The 23960-nt window shown below is 36.4% G+C and overlaps 5 protein-coding genes across 5 annotated transcripts; 4 read left to right on the top strand and 1 right to left on the bottom strand.

Moving 5' to 3' along the window:
- Positions 1 to 9752: 9752 nt before the first annotated feature.
- On the top strand, positions 9753 to 10408 carry LOC146904362 (UDP-glycosyltransferase 83A1-like). The gene is made up of 2 exons (XM_085728278.1): positions 9753 to 9795; positions 9966 to 10408. The coding sequence occupies exons 1-2, from the start codon at positions 9753 to 9755 to the stop codon at positions 10406 to 10408; spliced, it is 486 nt and encodes a 161-aa protein (XP_085584404.1).
- A 963-nt stretch (positions 10409 to 11371) lies between these two features.
- On the bottom strand, positions 11372 to 11827 carry LOC146904361 (uncharacterized). The gene is made up of 2 exons (XM_085728277.1): positions 11753 to 11827; positions 11372 to 11689 (listed from the first exon to the last, which is right to left on the bottom strand). Exons 1-2 carry the CDS (start codon positions 11825 to 11827, stop codon positions 11372 to 11374), a joined length of 393 nt encoding a protein of 130 aa, XP_085584403.1.
- Positions 11828 to 12923: 1096 nt separating this feature from the next.
- LOC146904360 (UDP-glycosyltransferase 83A1-like) lies at positions 12924 to 15861 on the top strand. Its single transcript, XM_085730407.1, has 2 exons — positions 12924 to 13628; positions 14559 to 15861. The coding sequence occupies exons 1-2, from the start codon at positions 13154 to 13156 to the stop codon at positions 15404 to 15406; spliced, it is 1323 nt and encodes a 440-aa protein (XP_085586533.1). The 5' UTR covers positions 12924 to 13153; the 3' UTR covers positions 15407 to 15861.
- A 3285-nt stretch (positions 15862 to 19146) lies between these two features.
- Positions 19147 to 21612, top strand: LOC146904359 (uncharacterized). Its single transcript, XM_085728276.1, has 6 exons — positions 19147 to 19222; positions 19279 to 19691; positions 19797 to 20475; positions 20610 to 20968; positions 21080 to 21253; positions 21376 to 21612. Exons 1-6 carry the CDS (start codon positions 19147 to 19149, stop codon positions 21610 to 21612), a joined length of 1938 nt encoding a protein of 645 aa, XP_085584402.1.
- A 552-nt stretch (positions 21613 to 22164) lies between these two features.
- LOC146904358 (uncharacterized) lies at positions 22165 to 22863 on the top strand. Its single transcript, XM_085728275.1, has one exon. It carries the CDS (start codon positions 22165 to 22167, stop codon positions 22861 to 22863), a length of 699 nt encoding a protein of 232 aa, XP_085584401.1.
- The last annotated feature ends 1097 nt before the right edge of the window (positions 22864 to 23960 follow it).

Raw genomic sequence — 23960 nt, 5'->3', positions numbered from 1 at the left:
AAGAAGATAATGTGATAATTTTCTTGTTATTTTGTGATATTTTGTATCAAATTTTTTGTGAAAATTGCTTGATTCTAGTTCCTTTTTTTTTATGAAAGTTTGTGACCTATACCATATGATTTTGTGAAGTTTTGGGCTACTGTTTGTTTGTGATTTTTGCTGCATGTGTGTGAATTGGGTTTAATTGCTTGGATTGCAAGTTATGTTTGTGAATAAATGATGCAAATATGCCTAGATGTATCATGGATCTTGACTTGAATGTGTTCTTATAATTTTCATATCATTAATTGTGGTGAAACCTTTAGAAAATTGGCATGATATGAGGATTATAGGTCATATATTTGCCTTGATGTCATGGTAAATTTTAAGTGTATTTTGCCACTTTTAGGTTAAGAATTTCATTACTTTTTGTCAAGTTTTTTTATATTTCTTTAGCTTATAATTTTCATGCTATTACACCCTATACCACTAACCACTTTCATTTCATGTTTCATTCATTCATAAGCATTCCATACTTCATCTCCTCTTTCATCTTATTTCTTGCACTTTAAGTTTTACCAAAAATTAGAATGTAAAACTTAGGAATGTTGTAATATCTTTTCTATGCTTTTAAATTCTTGCAAGACCATAGCATGTATCTAGGGTATGATGTAAAGGACAATGGACTCTAATGATGTACACCGACACAAGCACCGACACATGCACACACCTCACTTTAGATGTATGGCTAGGATATGCATGTTTAGATGTATGTTTAGGATTGAATGTTTAGATGAATGCCTAAGGTTTATACTTAGAAAAAAATCAGTTTCCAAATAAACGTGAATAATATCACTCAAATCATCTTCTAAATAAACTTTGGGATCAAAATCCCATTGATTTTCCTTTTGTTTTCTTAAACAAAAATCTTAACAAATTCTTAATCATACTTAGACTTTTTTGCAAAATAACTAATTCAACCTCACAATTTCACAATCTTATGCCCTTGAGGCCTCTCTCTCTCATTCTTCAAAATTCCAATTTTCAAACTTAAAATCAACCAACAAAAAACAAAAACATTTTTTGGAAGAGAACTACGGTGGATTTGATCCCTTAAACGAGTACGTAGGCAAGGAACAAAATTCCTTCAATTCAAATAAAAATAAAAATTCAAACACTTTCTTCTCCCTCCAATTCTTGACTTAGTAAACCCTTAGGTGTAAATATCATTTTTCAAATAGCATTTAAAAATAAAACGCACGCGTAGAAAGTAAAGACGGTTCCTATAGGATACTATAGTCGTTATGGGTGCCTAACACCTTCCCGTAGCGAAAACAACTCCCGGACCTCGATTCTCAAGGGTTTTGCTTACTTTTTCCCTTCCCAAGAAAAAATAAGATATCACCGGTTAAAAAGGTTCAAACGTAATCAATGTTTGACACCCGAAAAACCAAGATAAAACATGTCCAAACTCCCTTGAACTTTATTCTTTTGTTTTGTTTTTATAGTGAAAGGCATGACTAGTAGCTTGTTTTTAATGCAAAAAATGGCATGAAAATTTTTGTTTTGTCTCTTCTTTAGGTTGCTTCTTATACACGAAAGTAGTTTCTTGTGTTCTTATGATCTTGCTATACCCATGTCTTGTTTTATTGTGAAAATCTCCATTGAGAAAAGCACTCGGTTGCATTCCTTGAGCAAATGTATGAATAGGTATTTTAAGGAACACGTTCTATCTTTAGTGTTAACTTAGACCCTTTAAAGTCTTAAGAGTAAAAGTAGTATAAGTTTGTGTGGGAAATTAATCTATGTTCTTAATTGTTATATCCTTAATTGTTAAAGTTAAAATGGGGCGGGAGAATGGCACCAACATGTGGGGGAAAGGACAATCCCTAACTTCCTAATTGTGGTGGTGACTCCCTAATTTGAACCTAAAGTGAAACAAATTCATCAATGCTAGGGGGAAAGGACAATTACATCCAAAAAGACTTCCTACGCGGAGATGAAACAAATAATAATTTTGCAGCACTGCTTAGGGTGATTTTGAATCTAGGGGGAAAGGACAATTACATCCGAGAAGACTTCGTACGAGGATAGATAGCCCCTAAGCATCTGCAGCCCTTGTGCTTAATTGTTAAATTAATTCAATCTTAACTTAAATTCCCATCACTCTTATATGAAATGAAGAAAGGACTTTTCTCGGTTACTTTAGCGTTACGGATAGAACCTATTCCTCATAATATCTATCTTATACAGGAGCAATAAAAGGGTTGGACTGCACACACACACTCGCTTGAGACTTGATGTTGGGTAGAATAGGTTCATGAGAAGCATTTGAAATTGTAATTAGTGTACTTGAAGCAAAGCCTTTCTTTTGAGACATGTGTTCTTAATATTTCCATGAATAAATCTATTGTTGCCTGCTATGTTTATTGCCTTTTGCTTGAGGACAAGCAAAGATTCAAGTGTGGGGGAGTTTGATGAGTCATAGATTAGTATATTTTAATGCTTTATTTAGTTTAGTTTTAAATAAGATTTGATTTGATTTTATTGCATTTTATTTCCTTTTAGAATATTTTACTTTAAATTGCTTTTTATTTTATTTTAGGAACGAATATATGGTGGAAGGTGTCTTGGAGCAAAAGAAAGAGGACTGGAGCAAATACAGTGCGAAAATACGAAGATATGGAACAAAAATATGTTCCCACCAAGTCAGAAGCTTGGCACGGCCCCGTGCCAACATGTGGCACGGCCGTGCCACCTCCAGAAGCCTCTTTTGCTGCTTTTTCTTCGGGCCCAAGTTACCCTGTTGCAGCTTTACTATTTTACCCTTTTAGTTGCTTAGTTTCTAAGTCGATTGTAAAGCTATAAATAGAGTAGCTCTCCACCATAAACATTCACCTTTACTTTGTTTATTTCAAGTATTATTTCAATAAAAAGTCTTTATTTCCTTTTTACTTTCTTTGTAATTTATTTTACTGTTTATCTCTCTTCTTCCCCCATGTCTACGATGAACATGAGTGAGTAGACTTCTTCGTCTTGGGATTGTTGGGGAGTCTAATGACTCAATCCTAAACAAAACAAGCCTAAACCCTAATTTCTATGTAACCCTAATTTCTAATCTAGATTCACCGTCTTAACGTGGATTAACAATTATCAAACTGTGGAAGCGAAAGCGGAGGGTTTGATAATCGTTAATCCATCATCCCAAACATCAATTCATAAAGCGAGAGCGGAGTCTTGATGTTGGAATAAGTGAATCTAGACAATAATTGCAAAATAGTGAAATAGTCTTTGCAATTATTGAGACAAAGAGTAGTTTCAATCCTCTATGCATCTTCTAGTAATCATGTCAGCGAAATAGGCTTGGTTGCTTGAAGTAAACTCTCACCGGACTTTCATCGAAAAGGTGAGGGGCTAAGGGAAACCGGTATTTAGAAATTAGTGTGTAAACCATGAAATTAGATGTTTAGGTCTTGTCTAGTGAAGGATTCGTCATTATGATAAACCAATGATCCCGAGGCCCTTTATTATTATTGTTTTTACCTTCAGCAATAAAACTCCCTTTTTCTAACTTTCTCTTCTCTAATCATTCACTAAAAGTTGATTGAATTAAACAACTCCCTAGCGGAACGATAACTCTACTTACTACTATTACTTCGATAGGTCGTGCACTTGCGGTTTGGCTCTATCAGAATAACACATTTTTTTGCAACACTTGTGCATCAAGCAACAAAAGCAAGAGCACATGGGCTGTTTTTTTTTCGTACAAGCTTCACAACTTTATGTTCATGTACATTTCAAGTGAGCTTCACAAATCAAGCCTCTATAAATACAAGCATATAGCAAGGCAAATTCTTCAAAAGCTTACACACAAGAATTCCATTCTCTCATTCACGTGAATATTCAAAAGAAATATTCTCAAGCTCTTCAACAACAACAGCAAAGCAAGCTACACATATCTTTCTTCTTAAAGCTTAGATATCCCTGAGAGTTTGTATTTAAAATATCTCTTTGAGATATTATTTTGAAATCTCCACGTGAGATACTTTTAAAATCTCTTTTGAGATTCCGTATTTTACCAACACCCACCACCATACAAATTGTAACTAGATCTCAAGTCTATTGGGCTTAATAGTTTGAGATAGAACTTTTCTTGTGTGATCAAGAATAGTAGAAGCCTGCTGAGGTTGATAATACAGAGTGTAACGGACTGATCTGGTGTGATCAACAAATTATAGTGCTATTCAGACGTTTCTGATAGCAGGATACTATAGTGGATAATCTCACACGTAGTGTGGGGACTGGACGTAGCCGGTTAGGCGAACCAGGATAAATCTCTTGTGTTCTCTCTCTTCTCTCATCTCTTAATTTCTGGCCGTCACATATAACTATAACTAACTATATTAATTTTCCAGAGTGCTCTGGTCCTTAAAACTTAAATTAAATAATTAACCTACCACTTAATAATTATCCAGAACTTTCTGGTCCTTTGTCGCTTTATTTATTTCAGTTATATACATCCAGAGTTTTCTGGTCCTTTATCGTTTTATTTATTTCAGTTATATATATCCAGAGTTTTCTGGTCCCTTACTGTTTTATTTATTTCAGTTATATATATCCAGAGTTTTCTGGTCCTTTACTGCTTTATTTATTTCAGTCTTTTATTCCAGAACCTTCTGGTCCTTTTATTTATTTTATTATCCAGAGTTCTCGGGTCCTAATATTATAATATTTTATTATTACTAACACTAACCAAGATTTTCTTGAGCATATATTTTTATTTAACTTCCAGGAATAATTTTTAAAAGGGTCACAATTCAAACCCCCCCCCCCTTTCTTGTGACGTTTATTGCTACTTCAATTGGTATCAGAGCCCGGTCTCTGAAAAAGATAAAGCACTTAACACGTGCTAGAGGAAAAGATCCAGAAAGAAGCAATGTCTTACATACCAGAAGGACTTTCTTGTACTAGGCCTCCATTATTTAATGGAAAGAACTATTACTTTTGGAAAGGGAAAATGGAACTATTCCTAAAATCTCAAGATATAAACATGTGGAAATTAAAGTTGTCGCTGACGGTAACTTCATACCACAAACCACTGATCCAGTCACGGCTGTTGTAACTATCAAATCTGAGGCATCATGGACTGATGACGAGAAAAAGAGAGTTCTCTTAAACTCTAAAGCTCAACTCTTTTTACAATGTGCATTAACCATGGAAGAAAGTGAAAGAATATATGAATGCAATACTACAAAAGATATTTGGGACACTTCAAAAATTCACCATGAAGGAACAAGCCATGTAAAAGAAACAAGAATAGATATTGGCGTAAGAAAATTTGAAATTTTCGAAATGAATGAAGAGGAAAACATTGATGAAATGTATTCCAGAACGAGGATCCCCCTGCCTAACACCTCTACTACAATTGAAATAGCCATGTAGCTTGCCATTTATGGACACTGATAACTTAGCAGACAAAAGAATTGCATGAATCCATTTGCAAAACCTATCACAAAAACCAAAACATTTGAGAACTTTAAGAAGAAAATGCCAGTCCAGAGTATCAAATGCTTTAGCAATATCAATCTTCAAAGCTAAATTTCCCCCAAAAGCCCTCTTGTTGAGAACATTAATAGCTTCAGACGTTAAGCAAATGCAATCTTTTATGCTTCTGCCTTTGATAAAACCCCTCTGCTGAGTTGAAATGATTGCAGGCATGAAGTTGGAGAGTCTATCTGCCAAGATTTTGGAAATAAGCTTGAATTTGAAATTTGCAATGGCAATGGGCTTGTAATCAGTGACTTTCTCTGCATGGTTAGTCTTAGCAATAAGAACAATATTGTTAGAGTTAAAACCAGGTAAGATCCAACCATTTTTGAAAAAATCTAAAACAGCATTTGAAACATCAACTTTAATAATTTCCCAAAAAGATTGATAAAAAAGTGCTCCAAATCCATCAGGACCTGGGGCACTTTCTTTATTCAAATAAAAAACAGCTTGAGAAATCTCATTTTCTGAGGGTATAGTTGTAAGGAGAGAATTGATTCTATCAGTGATGAGAGAAGGAATCACTTCTTCTATCATACCATTATCAAAAGTATTTGTGGATGAGTTGAAGAGAGTATTGAAGTGATTGACAATATGCTCTGAGATCTCAGTTTGATCAGTCAACAATTCATCACCAGTGGAGATGGATGTGATAAGGCTAGAGGCATTTTTAATTTTGGCTATTCTATGAAAGTAAGATGTGTTTCTATCACCCTGAATGTGCCACTTTACTTTGGACTTCTGCTGCCAGAAAATTTCTTCAATATCAAGAGCTTTCTCAAGTTCAATCTGGGCCTATTTTTCTTGATCTAAAAGGTCATCTGTAACAATAAGGTTGTCTAGTTGATCTTGAATGTTATCAACCTTAAGGGTAGCAGTTTTGATTTGAGAATTAACATTACCAAAAACGTTCTTGTTCCAAACTTTCAAGGAAGATTTTAAGTGTTTCAGTTTTTGAGTCAGAACATACATAGGGCAACCAACAAAAGGAGTACACCAACTGTTTTTAATAATATTAACACAATCAGGATGAGATAACCAGATTTTGAGGAATTTGAATTGAGAAATGAACCTGGAATCATCATTAGAGAAATCTAACAGGATGGGGAAATTGTCATACCTGAGTTTGGTGAGGGTGGAGCATGTGACTAAGTTGCAAGCATCATACCATTCCTGGTTACAAATAGCTCTATCCAATCTTCTTTGAATGAGGAATTTACTTCTTCTACCATTAGACCAAGTAAAGTTGGCCCCTCTAGTATGAATGTGGATGAGGTTGTTAGAATCAGTCCAGTCTTGGAAATCCTTCATTGCAGAATCAAAAACTCTATATCTGCTCTTTTGTTCATGAGCACCAAGAATGGTGTTAAAGTCCCCTAGACAGCACCAGGGAAGATTGGCAGAATGTTGAATGAATTGCAATTTCTCCCATTGCTCTTTTCTCTTGATACGACTATTAGAAGCATAAACACCAGACAAACTGAAGCACTTACCATTTAACATAATATTCAGTGAAATTTGTTGATCATCAACATCTATAATGTTGGGATTTAGGTTCTTAGCACAAAGACACCAAAGATTAGGAATGAGATTACCTATAATATTTACACAGACTAATTTCATTCCCAATCTGTTTAACCAAGAAGAAGATAATTTAGATACATACATCCAGGGTTCAGCAATGAAACAAAGGTCTGGCTTATGTAGAACCAGCAACTTTTTGAGAACTAACTTAGTGGGGGAGTTAGCCAAACCCCTTAAATTCCAGAAGAGGCACTTCATTGCAAAGGTTTAGAGGGACCAACCTTTGATCTGGTAGAATAGGCTCTTTTTGCAGCTTTCTGCGCTTTCTTAGCACCTTTGGAAATCATTTGCTCAAAACCCTCATCATCAATCAAAGGGTTACTCAGCTGCATCAACCGGATTGCAGAGAAAGCAGCATTTGCACAAACTAGAATGGTAACTTGCACATCTGGAGAAAGATTCTGAGTTTCCACATTATCTTTTGAAACATGTAAATTTGCCCAAGAATCCTTTAGAAAATCAATATCTGCCTGAGCTAGGACTTGTTTAGACTTAACACTATCTACAGTAGGTAAGGAAAGCTCCAAATCAGGTTGACTCTTAGTGTTTTCAACAAAATCAGAGTTACCACTACTAACCTCTTGAATAACAGGAGACAGAACAGGTTCCATTGCAGGCTGAGATTGTAACTGCGCAAATGCTGCATTATGAGCTTCAATGACATCGTTAATTTCATGTTCCATAGCAACATCATCCCTGCTTCTAACAGAAGAATCTGCTACGTTTTCCCCCAAGTTGACAGGGCCAGGGGGCTTAGGTACCCAATCCTGCTTGTTAATGGGCTGAACCTGCATCTTCTGAGGTCCCTTCGTAACTCTAGCATTCTTCAATCTCTTGCAGACTTCTATGTGGTGACCTGTGGCTTGACAATGAGAACAAAAATCTGGAAGGGTTTCATAATCAACATCAACAAAGAAGGCAAACCCCTTCCTTTCGACAAGTATCCTATAGACCAGGTCTTTGTCCAGATCCAAATCAACTAAGACACGAGCATAATGGCCAAAGGATCTCTCCATTCTTGGTTTACTTGTAATGGAATCAGTACATAGAGGGGTACCAACTCCACGAGCAATAGCAAACAAAATTTTTTTCTCCAGTATTCCTGCGATAAACCATAAATCCTAATCCAAACCTGAGCAGTAGTTTGATGTTGCAGAGTTGGATTGAAATCGGGAGACCAAGCAAAGAGCTTTAAAAAACCTGGATTTAGAGACCATGATCCAACCGATCTAACCCGTCTGAGATCCTCAAGGGAAGAGAAGATGAATTCATAAAAACCTTTTCCTATAGAGGTTACCCCCCATAGACCTAATGATTTCCTCAAGATTTTTAACTTGTTACGCAGACCATCAATAGATAAAGGTGACGACCCTTTGGGTACTATGATTCTCCCGTGCAAGCTGTGTTTGCATTCATCCATACCAGTCAAATACTCTTCTTCTGGTATTTCGATAGCAACGTCATTCCCCTTCAGGCAAGGCTGAGGAAGTTGGCTTAGTGGAACATCACAAACATTACTTAACGCCTGAGCAAAAGTTTTATGTTGATTATGGGTTACGGGCTGAGGGTTAGGTTGAAAAGGAGGGATGGGTTTAGAAGGAAAAGGAGGGTCAGAAGATGAAATCAAGCAAGGCCAAGGGATGTTGAATTTTGGAGAGGTTGCTGATGACATGATTGTTGGTGGTAGGTGGTGGATCGCAAGGTTTCAACACAGAAAGGAAAGGTAAAGGTAGGTGATGAACAGTGAATAAATCGCCCTAAAATCGCCAGAGCAAAAAGTCAATCCCCCATCTTCGATCCAAGGGCACTAGAGAATGAAACCAGCATATCTAAACGTACAAGGACAAATTTAACCACATTCAATAAAAACATTTATCTCTATTAATTTATTTTTCTTCAAATCTGAGATATGGAACCTGTTTTGATGATAATAGAAAAAGCCCCCACCGTTTGCGACGAGCAGCAGGATCCCAATTGGTGAAGTCTATTGATAACTCCCAATTTCTCTATAGTTTCCATACACAGATAAATTCTGAAAAACGACATGGATAAATCCTTAAGATTGTTGTAAAAATTAGGAATACAGTCTCTCTATAAATAATAATATCATATAAATAAAAGCATCAATAAAATATTAAAGAGAACAAATAAGAGAGATTTAAGAAAACTTATGTTTGCTCAATATTGTTGTATAATTTGGCTGCTGACATAGTTCTATCAACATCCTCCACCAATACTTCTTAGGACACCTACACAAGTGTAAACCGATAGATAACCTGAGGTGTGACGAAGTCACTGTCCTTAAGGATTTATCCGCCTCATAAGCGAATATCCTCCCAAGATACAGCAGGTTCTTCTCTGACATGAATCATGTCAGAGGTGACAGAACAACTTGAATTTGATAATCACATGAAATGTTACCCAAAAATAAAATAGTTCGGAGGAAAGAAAACTATATTTTTTAGAAGAGTACTTTCTATATCTTTGCATTTGCATATTCATCAAAGAAGTACATGTTCTTTTTACAAAAATGACCGTACTACTATAATTCAATTAAAAGATTGTGATTATAATTACAATTGAGAGGTGGATGATTGTTGCCTTATATTTCTTACTTTAGGCACAAAACCGTTACTATAACAATGAATTTTGATTACCTCTATTTGACTAAGCCAAAAGCTAACTGTAGAAAAGAGAATTAGCATACTTTAATGTCATAATGCACCTGTTACTCTTTAGTCTCTTATTATTAAATAATTGAATTAAATACTTTTTACTAAAATATTTATCAATTAAAAATAAGGGACAAAAATATATTTGAAAACTTTTGAAATATACTCAAAATTTACAACAAGTTGTTCGTCCGAACAATGATAATAAGGTAAACTATGCATACCCTGATGAATTTCTTGGAACTAAAGGAAAGATTGTTGGTTGGGCACCACAGAAGAAGATATTGAACCACCCTGCTATTGCTTGTTTCATAAGTCATTGCGGCTGGAATTCTACCGTAGAAGGTGTATATTGCGGTGTACCTTTCTTGTGTTGGCCGTTTCACGGTGATCAATTTATGAACAAGTCATATATTTGTGATGTGTGGAAGGTTGGATTTGAATTAGACAAGGATGAAAATGGGCTAGTACTAAAGGAAGACATAAAGAAGAAGGTGGAACAATTGCTTGGAGATGAAGACATTAAAGAAAGATCGTTGAAACTAAAGGAATTGACATTGGATAACATAGTAGAAAATGGTCACTCTTCAAAGAATCTCATAAACTTCATCAACTGGGAAAAGTAATTATGATTCAATAGGTGTATGGTAGTTGTTACTGTTCTTGTATAATTTTTGAATTATAATCTAATTAAGTTTATATTTTCTTCTATTTCTATGGTTTTACACTAATTTATCTTGTCTACAATGAGAATGTGTGAGTAGACTCCCTTTATTTTGGGATTCTGAAAAGAAGTCACAATGAAAGATTGTTCCCAAGTCTTTCTTGTTGCTATGTTTCAAAGAACTTCTAATTTTATCTTATTGTTATATACATACACACAAATTGTAGATATGTTTGTTTGATCTTAGTTATCAAACAATTATGTCGTTATATTTATCCAAATCTATGATATATATATATCAACGATGGAGCAACAGTGGAAGTTGATAATATCAACACATATATAAGGGTTTTGAGGCGCAGAAACCAAATTTTGTTTTCAGGCTAAAAATCATTTGAACTGCAAGATAAAAAAAATACGTGGTTTGTTTTGGTTCAGCTGAATTTAAAAGAATCGAACTAAATCAAACAAAAACAAACCAAACCAATGTGATATGTGTTGATTTGGTTGGTTCGATTTTTTGCAAGATAATACACAACTACTACGCTGTTCATAAATAACACACAATTTGGTTGTGTGTTCAAAAAAAAAAAAAAAAAGGTTTCCTACTATCGTTAAATTGTGTTAGGAACTCTTTGATAATCATGTTTGTCACCACAAAGTTTATGGTTCAAGCTTATCCTAAGAAGGACAAGAATGTTCTCATTGTTTTTTGGCTACCTCCTCAAATTGGTGCTTAAGGTTAACACTCATGAGACTTCTATGGGATCTTGTAAAGCAATTTTTAGAGATTCTCGAGAAACTTTTGTCCAGAGTTTTGAAATGAATCTTGGCTGGCAAGACTGTTAATGGTGGTCCATTTGTCCTAGTTTCATTACATTTGATTTCTTTAGAGATAAAAATAAAATGTGGGAATTAGGGTGTGTTACAACATGCACCCAAAGGTAGCGCAACCCAAAAAAAGGTGACTTGCAGTTTCCTCGTCGTCGCATCCTCCTACACACCTGTTGTCGACATGTTGAAGCACACGACGCCACACAAGATTGTCTTTTATCGGAAGTTTGTTGCGAAGAAGTCTCCAAGCGAATAATGAAACTTTCAGCGGAACATGCTTATGCCAAACGTCATCAATTAAACTCCTTGCAAGAGGTTCATCAATAGTCGTCAGAAACTGATAGGTCCCCTTAACGGAATAACCATTAACGGAATCGAGAAGCCATTTCCATCTGTCTGTAATATCATTCTGCCAAACAACATTACACGACTAAAAGAGCACTTCTTGACACAATCTTCCTCCCAAGCTAACAGACGCCTCCTCCACATCCAGGCACCACCCCCATCCTGCCACCCTCTCCTTGCCATCTCCTCCACCGACGCCCATTTATTTTCAGCCAAAGCAAAAAGGTGAGGAAATCTATCCCGGAACGGAACACCTCCTACCTAATTGTCCGTCCAAAAGTAAGTGGTACGTGCTTCACCAACCACCCGACGAGCATTGTCAACAAAGCAATTTCCGACTCTCAACCCTACACCTTCGCGGACACCCACCACCATCCGCCACCAAACTGAGCCCCAACCCCCCCAACGACCTCAACATACCCCTTTCCTCCCCGCACCTAGCCTTTAAGACACGATACCAGAGGCACTCCCTATCTAAAAGCATCCTCCAACACCATTTTCCTTAAAGCGATATATTAAATTCGCGCAGCCTCGTAACACCTAACCCTCCATCCTCCTTAGGTAAACAAACCAAGTCCTAATTGACCCAAGCAATTTTCCTAAAATACCCCCCAAAGAATTTTTTAAATAAAGATTCGATAGAAGAAATTATACTTGTGGGTGCCTTGAAGAATGAATGAAAGTAAACCGGAAGAGACGACATGACAGATTTCAGGAGAATCAGACGGCCCCCAAAGAAAGAAATTTACTATTCCAGTTCGACAATCTATTATTGATATGGTTCAACACCGACTTCCAAAAATCCAATCTCCAAACATCCCTACCAATAGTTTAGTGTCATTTCTAAACTATGATACTTTTTATTTTATTAGAAAGGTTTCCTCAATTTTCATCCAATATAAATTTATTATTTTGATTTTTTTAAACTCATAAAATATATTATCTTCGTCTCTAATTATAAGACTCGTTTGAATTTTTTTTGGTCCCTTTATATAAGTCTAATTTGCTATTTCCAACTACATTAATTATTTCTTTACATACTTACCTCTATTTATTTTACATCTTTTTCTCAATCAGCAATAAATAACAAGTTAAAAACATAAACTAAATCTCTTTTTAAAAAATATCTAGTCATATTAGTCAAAAAAAAAAAAACAAGATATTATATAATCATTTGTCGACGAAGTGTTGAATTTGAGTGGTGTCATCAAACTTATACTTCAAATTAAAATGAAATACGTAACCCAATTCCAGTCAAACATTTTAAAATAGTATTAGAGTATTGCTTCAGCCAATGGTTGCTATGCCTTTTCTCAAGAATTTGACATGTTGCAATGATAGTTAATTTCAAAAGTTTGAAAAGTAAGTAGAAATTTCCAACCATGACTTTGATTTGTATATAGTTTTCTAGAGTATGTGTTTATTTAGCCACCACACCACTATAAAACACCCAAGAGCCATTCTTCTGTCCTAAAAATATTTTCTATTATTGTCATAATAATATAATTTTTTTCCAGCAACTAAGCAAATGGTTATATTGCCTCATTTTCTTGCTATACCATATCCAGTTCAAGGACATGTTAACCCCCTTATGCAATTCTCGCAAGTTCTAGCCAAACATGGTTGCAAGGTCACTTTTCTACATACTGAGTTTAACCATAAACGATCGAAAACCGCTGTTTCCGAGCAAGACAAGATACAAGTGGTGACACTACCAGATGGTTTGGAACCTGAAGATGATAGAAGTGATATGAAGAAAGTTCTATTATCAATTAAAAGCACCATGCCTCCAAGACTTCCAAAGCTTATAGAAGAAGTTAATGCTTTGAATGTTGACAACAAGATCAATTGTATTGTTGTTACATTTTTTATGGGTTGGGCTTTGGAAGTGGGACACAATTTAGGAATCAAAGGGGCTCTACTTTGTCCAGCTTCTGCCACTACTTTGGCGTGTGTTGTCCTCATACCTAAACTTATTGAAGATGGGATTATTGATTCTGAAGGTAATACTTTTTACTGTTTTGGTATAGATTTCACAATTAGTATTTTGGGAATAGAATTCCATAAAGCTAGTTTCTTATTCATCAATTTTGTTGTTATCATGATCATTTCTTCAGCTTCTGTGGCTTTTGTGTGTGGCTCATTTGGAAAGAACGTAATAATAGAATCTTTAATAATATTAATTCTTCCATTCTAGAGATGACAGAAAAAGTTAAGTTCCAGGCTTATTGGTGGTTAAAGGCGAATAATGCCTCTTTTGTGTATGGTTGTGAGCAGTGGCGGTCAGACTCTTTGTTTTGTTTGGATATCGGCTGATGCCTACCTTTGTAATTATTTGACAGACACTTTGTTCTTGAGCGCCTTCTTTAGTACACCTTGTGCTTAAGAGGCGTCTCTATTATTGTTAATATATCCCATTTTAGTTTCTTCAAAAAAAAATCAACTTTTTTTATTTATGGAATGAACATTTCACATTATTTTATTATTGTAAAAATTTAAGAAGATAGTTATATCAATTTTAATAGTATTAAAAACATTGTGTATTACAAAATATATAAAAAATATATATTTAAAGTAAAAGTTATATGAATTTAAATAACGTATGTTTTTTTAATAAATAATTTAAATAACATATGTTAATAATTTTTTTTAAACTAAACAATTTAAAATTCAAATAAAACAGACCGTAGTATCATACATATGACTTGGAAAATTGTAAACCTTAATTCACTGAAGTAATATATGGAACTACCGTTACTCTTTAGTCGCAGTGGTAGGTACATTTGGCCGTGTTGCATAAACAAATGATCATGTTCCATTGTTTGTGAAATATGTTTCTATAATCTTTTGTAACTAATTCTTGATGTAACATAATATCAAGTTCAGGTTGAGATTAACATAAAATATTTCATGATGTCCTTTTCGCATTGCAGGAAATCCCACCAAAAAACAAGAAATTCAAATCTCCCCTGATATACCTATGATGGACACAACAAACTTCCCATTGCGCGGCGTAGATAAGATCTTCTTTGATCATTCTGTGCAAGAGATACAAGCTATAAATTTTGGAGAATGGTGGCTTTGCAACACTGCTTATGATCTTGAGCCTGGTGTATTTTCCATATCACCAAAGTTCCTACCAATTGGTCCATTGATGGAAAGTAACAACAACAAAAGTTCATTTTGGCAAGAAGATACAACTTGCTTAGATTGGTTGGATAAACAAGCACCTCAATCTGTCATATATGTTTCCTTTGGTAGTGTGGTAGTAATGGACCAAAACCAATTTAATGAACTAGCCCTAGGACTTGATCTTCTAGACAAGCCTTTTCTTTGGGTTGTTCGTCCTAGTAATGACAACAAGGTAAACTATGCATACCCTAATGATTTCCATGGAAGTAAAGGTAAAATTGTTAGTTGGGCACCACAAAGTAAAATATTGAACCATCCAGCCATTGCTTGCTTCATAAGTCATTGTGGATGGAATTCTACCATAGAAGGTGTACATGCTGGTGTGCGTTTCTTGTGCTGGCCATTTTTTAGTGATCAATTTCTCAATAAATCATATATTTGTGATGTGTGGAAGACTGGACTTGAATTAGAGAAAGATGATAATGGATTTATATCAAGGCAAGAGATAAGGAAGAAGGTGGATCAAGTAGTTGGTGATGATGACATAAAGGCAATGTGTTTGAAAATGAAGAAAATGACTATTAATAATATAGAAGAAGGTGGCCAGGCATCACATAATCTCCAAAAGTTTATTAGTTGGGCGAACTAATGTGTTTATAATCTATTTCTTGTGGTTTTGAAGAAGTGGTGTTCTCTTTTTTCTCTTTTCATATAGGTGTGTCTTAGTGTCGGACACACGACATGACATCTATGATTATCTTGAATCATGTCATTTTTTTAAATTATTTTCCGCGTCGGCGTGTTTGTGTTGTGTCCCGTATCTTTGTGTTTCTTTGCTTTATAGGCTGAAAGTATTATCGAACACGATTGCGAACACCATTCTTAATCGAGGTTTGAATCTTAATTTGTTTATGGGAGTCTAACTATTGCTCTAAACCCAACTTCGTTTGTAGAGTAGTATTCTCCTTTTATAATAGTCAACCATAATCAATAATACTATTTTGAGGGAAAAAAAAAATTACCACCAAATGCTTTTCTATCTAGAAGATTGATTGATTTGGATGTAATACAAATTGATTTACAGATTTGCCTCTCTTGAATGAAATCTCGTTCATCATTAAAAATAATTTTTGAGGCCACTATGGCCGGTATGTCAGTTTCAAGAACCTCGTTGATCCTTGAAATTGGCTAGAGCAAATTGTCCACTATGTCATTTTCATGAATTTTAGAAACCACACCACAACATTAGAGATATTTGTATGCATCAACAAACTAATGTCATATATACATAAATGCCAATTTTATTTGTATGCATAATGCCTTATATACATCATTGCCAATTTCATACTGGTATATTTAAAAAAAGGAGAAAAAATAACCCATCAAAACTATCGGAGCCTAGAACAAAATCCCTAATTCACGAAAAAACAAACTCTTAACTTATCCCAAAAAGCTCAGCGAGCAGAGTTGTATAAAATCAACAAGGCAATATGTGAAACAAATAAAAATGGCAACCAACAACCAAACTATCCAAGCAAACCAAGAACAAATCAAGCAACTTTAAGTGTAAACAATCAATGAGGTAAAAAAAAAAAACTCAAGTTATAGACAATTTATAAATAGACTAAAATACCCTAAGTCAGTATTTCACCTCAATTCTTCCTATTGACTTCAAAACAATGGCAATACTAATTATTTATCCATCAACCACAGTACTGCTCTCACCTATGCTACCGAGTACTTTTAGCACTGTCTCTGAAATAATGATAAATATTATTATCACTGTCTCTCTATGATGATGTTGACTGTTCTTAGCACTGTTTCTCTAAAATGAGGTTGAGTATTCTTATCATTGTCTCTCTAGGTTGAGGTTGAGTTATTCGCAGCCTTTAGGCCATTTTTAGTTCCAACATATCTAGTTTTGTTCTATCACCTAGAAATGCTTGTTTAACAATAAACCATCTAAACTTGTGTCCCTCCCTAACATGCACCAACTCAAAATCTCACAGCTTCGTTATTTCAGGTGAGTCTTAACTAGATAGCCATGTATGACCAATAATAGTGTTACCATCTAACATGTACAAATCACACACACTTTACCATCTCTACCTATCATCTTTTTATCTTGTAAAATTTCCATTATCCCATTCTCAGTTCATTTTCATAGCCTAATCCATGAAATATTCTTATTGATAATAAATTTTGTTTAAGTTTGGGAACATACCTTACATTATGCAAAAGAAACTCACATTTATCAAACATCAACTTCAAAGTCTCAAATATTTCTTTCTTGGAAACTTGTGATAAGAGGATCAATAGTTCATTACCCAATTCTTTTCTAGTTCCTAACTTCTCACCACTAGTACCTTCACAGTCGCATAATTATCATATAAGGCAAAGGCAACATAAACTTGTATGAAATCATCATTGCTCCCCCAACTTGGGACAATTCTTCTTGAAGTGAACGATCTTATGACAATTGAAACACTCCAACATGTCACCACCCCTTGATTTTGATTTTTTTCGTTATTCTGTCTAGTCTTATTTCTTTCTATTGACACATTCAAGACTTCCACGATATTCTTCACCTTCAAGTCTTTAACCATAGTTGACTCCTCAGTTTAATCGTTGATTGGGCCCCCCACCCCAAAGGCAATAACACCTTTCTTTTCATAAAGTAGCGGTGCTATAAGGAGTTTGGAAAATGAGTTCAGCAAGGGTAAAGCCTTATACTCATTATCAAGGTTCACCAAGTTGTCAATTATTTTGATAAACTCTATCAATTGCTCCGTTATAGATTTTGACTATACTATCTTAAATGGGTAAATATATTGTTTCAGACATAACCTGTGACTCAATGACTTGATCATATACAATGTTTCTAGTTTGGTCCACATTGGGTCCGTGCTCTTTCCATTGTGACCTCCCTCAACATTATATCTTTGAGGCACAATATAAAATGTCTTATCTATCATTTCGGTCTTCTGTGATTATGTAAGGCTGATCGGCACCAATGCCTCGCCCTTCAAAGATTATACTAATTTTTATTGAAATTGTATTGTTCCAGTCTTCGCTTTTCACAACCCAAAATCGTTGTTTCTAGAAAATTTCTTATTGTCAAATCTAGTATACATGATGTTCACTTGAAGAGTTTGTTTCGTTTCCCCACGATGGGCGCCGCTTGTTATGAATTTGAACCCTTCTGCAAATCCAACAAGACAATAAGTGGAACAAACAACAACTAAATAATCCAAGTAACAATATTTAACCAAGAACACATCTAGAAACATATGGATATAGCAGATTCTCTCTCAAATCAAAGAACAAAGATAAAGACAATAAACAAATAAAAGCATCAAAATTATTACCTAGTTGGCCTTTACCCTATCACCTCAATGAAAAAAAATGAAAGAACCTTTACCCCTTTTACCATCCTGCCCTTTGAATGTTTGAATTTATGTTGTAAAATGCATCTTAATATCCTACAAAATTTCCTTTAAGAAGCGAAATTAATGGCATCGAAGTCCACACCGCATAATGCCAACTCCAATTTGAATTCGGTGAATACAAAAGCTATCTACATTGTCCATCTTAGTGTATCCTTACAAATACTTGGATATTATAAGACACAATTATAATTTTAAAAATACAGAGAATGCAATCTACCTTCTCGCTCTAGTTAAGAGAAGCACCGTCTGACCCCATTTTGAATTGGAATTCTCATTCTAATGGAATTCCTTATTATATTTGTTTTGTCTGCATCACGTCTACATAGATTTTCAATTTGCTATATATTGGATTTGTTTTTGGTCCCGTATATAGAGCCTATTCGAGTAAACAACTAATTCATAGTTTATAATACATGTGTTTATCATGATAAGTGTTCATGTATAAACTTGTCTAAGTTATTTTTGTAGCAAATGATATAATACCGTTGAATTGATTTTGTATATGCTATGTTTATTTTATAAGATATGTTAGAAAACTTATGCAAATAAATTATAAAAAAAAAAACTTATGAAAATTGTCATATGTTGTTTTTATGTATTCTTTTAAATTGTTTCACAAAACTTATGCTAGTAATATACAATTGTGAAAGTGGTGGTACAATTTAACAACGCAAGGAAGTAATAACAACGTAAGTTCCAGGCGATGAGAGGGGTTGAGAGAGCGAACAGCATCGGACAGTGGCACCGCCACAGTCAAACTCACCGGCACTCTTCGCCGGAGGTGAGGATCATTGGGGGGGAAGGGGTTCCAGGCAGGGTGCCACAAGAGGGGGGGGGGGGGGGGGGAGGGGGAGATTGGTTCGACGTGAGACCGCGACGGAGGAAAGCACCGCAACAGGAATCTCAAGGTCAGGATCATGAGAGAGCACGACTTCGGAACATGGACTTCAAGCTTCGTCAGGCTAGGGTTAGGTTTCCACAATGGGATGAACGCTACTACGGGGACTCAGATACAGGTTCGGATTATTACGGTGATAAGACTCTGCAGTGGGGTGATTTGGACTATGATGAGGATTATGGCAGTGGGGTGATTTGGACTATGATGAGGATTATGATCGCGACTATGACACTGAAAGGCAAATACCACCAACGCAGATGGCAATGCAATGGCAAGATGGGAAGTGCACGGTTGTTTCTCCCAAACAGAGACCGCATGCGATTGCAACAAATAGCAGGCAGGAACCACTTGTGATTGCAACAAACAGCAGGCAGGAAACACGTCTGCAGATAGATGACACAAAGGGAACCGAATCTGCCTCATCTATAAAACGGTTCGTTACTTTCTATATTACAAATTTTCCTCTGCAGGCTTTAAATTTTCTCCTACGAAAAGGTTTCGAAGTTTGTGGTATTCTTGAAGATGTTTTTGTGGCAAACAATAGGAATATTTATGGTGAGGTTTATGGCTTTGTGCGTTTTGCAAAGGTTCGTGACACGGACAAATTATTAAAAGCTTTAAACAATGCGTGCTTTGTTCAATACAATGTATGTGTTGTGCTAGCTAGGTTTGATAAAAAGTAACCGAGGAAGGGGGTTGTGGTGAGAGAGTCCGAGGGTCTAGTAGGTAAGACTGTCGACGAGGGTGGGGAGGTTAGCGTGAGGAAGAAGGAGCCTGAAGGAGAAAAAAGTGTGAGAGATTGGACAAGAGGTGAGGGTGGAGGAGCGAAGAAGTTAGGGGGTGAGCAGAAGGGTGGAGCGGGTAAGGTGAGTGTGAGATCGGTGTGGGTGAGCATGGGGAGAGGGCTGAAGAAGGGCGAGGCTGGTGAGGAAGTAGAGAAGGTCGTAGGGGTTCAGGGGAATGTGGGTAGGAACGCTAGCACAGACAAGACGATAATGTGTAAGAAACTGGTTCGGAAATATAAATCTTGTGAGGAGGATATGAATTGGGCTTCTCGAGGTTTGGTTGGTACTGTGATCAACGGTGACTCGATACCACTCATTCAAAAGAGGGTGGAGGATGCTGGTTTTCAGGATATTGACATCATTTCATTGGGTGCCGAGAAGGTTTTTATTCATTCACTTTTTGGTCATAATGTTTCTAGTATTGTGGGGAAAGCGAAAGAATTCTTCAATCTTATTTTTTCTAGTTTGGTTGGTTGGGATAAAGCGGTAATGCCTTTTCAGGGGGAGCATGGTTGCGTTTGTATGGGATACCGTTACATGCTTGGAACGAAGGCTTCTTTAAGCTATGTGTTTTTGACTGTGGAAGGTACTTAAAAACAGACGCGTGTTCTCTGAATAGAGAAAGGTTTGATTACGCAAGCGTGTTGATTTCTTTGTCGACTTTGGGTGAACATGTTTGTTTGTATGACGAGGATGATAAATCGGTTACATCTTTACCAGACAACGCTGAATTTCGTGATGATTTTGATATTAATAAAAATGTGGAGATTCTTGCGGATAATATTATCAAAGATCTTGCTGAAATCAATGGCTCCGAGGACGAAATTGATGGCAGATACATGAGGAACTCTTTGGAGACTACGGAGCGTTTGGATGTGCATGCAACTAATGCACTTTCAAATAGTCGTCCGGACAGTCCTAAGGAACATTATCATACGGTCGATTCGTCAACATCTAGAGATGATTTGATATCAAAAGATGGAACAGAAAAGGCATCTCACATGACTAAACCGGTGCAGGATGTGTCACAATTAGGTGGCCTGGACTCTTATATACAGGTTGAAGCATTTGTTGACAAGGTGGGTGTCTCTAGAAAAAGAAGATTAAAAATATCAACAATTTCTTCTGACGATACTCGTTCTCTACGATCGGGGCCATGGAGTGTGGACTGGCTACGAAATGTTCAATAGGGATATATAGGCCTTATTTCCTCAAACAAGAAACGCCTGAAGAAGGTAGTTAGAGAAAGTGGTGCTGGGGGGACTATCAAACACGCAAGCAAAAGAAAAGTGGGAGGTGTGCTTCGACATCCAGTCCTTACGCTGAAAAAGGTGCCAAGATTACCGAGCAAAGATAGAGCGGAGGTAATGAAAGTATTGAAAAAATCCATAGTTATGGAGGCTTTGAAACAAAAAAATCACAAACCGTCGCCGTCGAAGGGAGAAAATTTACCAAGTCATTGGATGTGGGTCATCATAATTCTAAGAATGAATCTTCTTCTACGGCTTCCGTGAATAATGATTGGCAAATTTGGGTGGCTTTACAAGGGCCTAAGAATGCAAAGAAGAACGATATTAAGAGTTTAGGAAAGGTCATTGGAGTCTCTTACACAGGCGATATTAACAATCAATTCAGTATTCTTTCTCATCCAAAGAAGGTGTACGTTGGGCTAGTTTTGAAGACTGTGGGAACTGTCGAAGGCGTGGAGGATGGGGGCAATTAGGTGTGGAGGTTCGGTCTCAAGGAAGGTCGTGGAGGGTGTTCTAAATGAAGTTGTTTTCTTAGAATGTGAGGGGTTTAGGGGGCACATAGAAGAGGAAGGAAGTAAGGAAGTAAGGAATTTAGTTGCCGAGAAACGGCCTCAAATCTTGTGTCTGCAAGAAACTAAATTGGTGTTGTGTGATGAGACTATGTGCACCACATTGTGGGGTGATTCGAGTTTTTCTTTCTCTTATCGTCCTTCAGTGGGGGCATCAGGAGGGATTTTAACGGTGTGGGATACTATGGAAGTGGAGGTTTGGTCATCTGTCAGTTACGATCACGTGCTTCAAATCCATGGCAGATTTATTCATACTAATGAAGAATTTTACTTGTTCAACATTTATGCACCTTGTGATTCGAGAGAAAAACAATTGTTATGGGCATCTTTGTCTGTGAAATTACAATCTCTAAGGGGAAAGAACGTCTGTGTATGTGGGGATTTTAATGCCATCAGGAATGTCGACGAAATGCGGCCTCTCAGGGGGGCGTTACTTCTGACTTAAATCAATTCAACATGTTTATTGAAGACAATGGTTTGGTAGTGGAGTGTAGGGTCTTACTTGATGGTATTGTTTTGTCCTCTGATATTTCTGACAGGTGGCAGTGGGACCCTGACATCTCAAAGGGTTACACTGTGAATGGAGCGTACCAGATCCTAACTAGCCAGGCCGCTCATTCTCATGATGCTTTGGGAGATATTGTTTGGCATAAGCAGGTTCCGCTGAAGGTGTTGATTATGGCATGGAGATTGTTGCAAGATAGGTTACCAACTAAAAACAACCTTTTGAGGCGCAACATCATTCATCAGGACGCGGCCAGATGTGTCGCAGGATGTGGGCACCTCGAAACAGCATCTCATTTGTTCATTCACTGTGGTTTATTTAGTTCATTATGGCAATATATTAGGTCCTGGTTAGGTGTAATGGGTGTTGATCCTCATTCCATCAGCGACCCTTTTCACCAGTTTATACATTGCACAGGTATCTCAAGGCGCCGCAAATCATTTCTCCAACTTATGTGGCTGTTGGGAGTTTGGTTAATATGGGTTGAGCAAAATAACATGCTGTTTAATAACATTCAAACTCCAATGGATCAGATTCTAGACAAAGTTAAATTTCTTTCCTATTGGTGGCTAAAAGCTAAAAACACCATGTTTCTGAACGGTTCCGAGAGATGGTGGTCAGACCCTTTGGTTTGCCTGGGTCTTGACTGAACTATATTTTTGTAACTATGTTTTGACTCTTGGTTTGGTGGAGTGGTCCCGTTAGTACACCTTGTGCTAGGGATATTACACTCCAATGTTAATATATTTCATTTTTTCTTCTTTAAAAAAAAACTTATATGTAAGTAAATAAGCTTAAATAAATCAATTCAAACATCCCCATATTTTGTTGGTCCTCGTCTAGGGTGGACGAGTGGTTAAGTAGTCCATCATACTAGTGTTTATTATTAACAACAGTTATGCTAAGAAGCTTTAGTCGCCCATATTTTTAAAACAAGATACTTTCCTTCAGTGAGTTTTCTCATAGCCATGTTGGGCCACAATTCGAGTTATGTTTGGCGAAGTATTATGCAAGCACGTTTCATTGTTCTAGGTGGACAAAGTTGATGCATCGGTGCAGGTACTTCCATCCCTATTCTTGATGAACTTTTGCTGCAAAATGGTAGATGCATTGATGGTAATATACCAGGCGCCCCTTTGCTTCGAAACTATACAGTTAATAGCCTAATCTATACTACACATCAAAGGTGGAACATGAGCCTAGTTCATCGGATTTTTAGTGAGGATATAACAACTAAAATTTCTTAGTTTGGAAAGTCGAAAATAATGGTCTTTATTCCGTTAGGAGACCTTGCAGGCTATGTATGGAAGAGCTTGTAGACACCTTACATTTACGTCATCCATGGTTTTGGTCGAGTATATGGAAGTTAAAGGCACCATCAAAAATTAAGAATTTTCTATGGCGGATGTGTCGTGGATGTTTGCCCACTAGAGTCTGGTTGCAGGACAAAGGATTACAAATTTACAATGTCCAATATCTTGAATTACTTTTAATGGTGATGTTGAGGACCTAGCTCTCCTTTTCTTCATTGTCCTTTTGCATTTAGCTAGGTTATGGGATGGCATCTCTATTTCTCTCCAAAACACGATTTTCATGGAGGAAGCCATTTTTGCCTTGATTGTACTACAATTTGCAGGTCGACTTGCAGCAAAGACTGGTTGATGTGCTATGGAGCCTTTAGAAGTATCTTAACCTCAATTTCTAAAAAATAAAAAATGAGTTTTGTGTTCGTGTCATGGATCGAGAA

Source organism: Medicago sativa, chromosome 7, assembly GCF_051527215.1.
Source record: "Medicago sativa cultivar Bolivia chromosome 7, Bolivia_mono, whole genome shotgun sequence".
NCBI lineage: Eukaryota > Viridiplantae > Streptophyta > Magnoliopsida > Fabales > Fabaceae > Medicago > Medicago sativa.
Note: the sequence above shows the minus strand (reverse complement) of the source record. Positions and strands in the feature narration are given on the sequence as shown.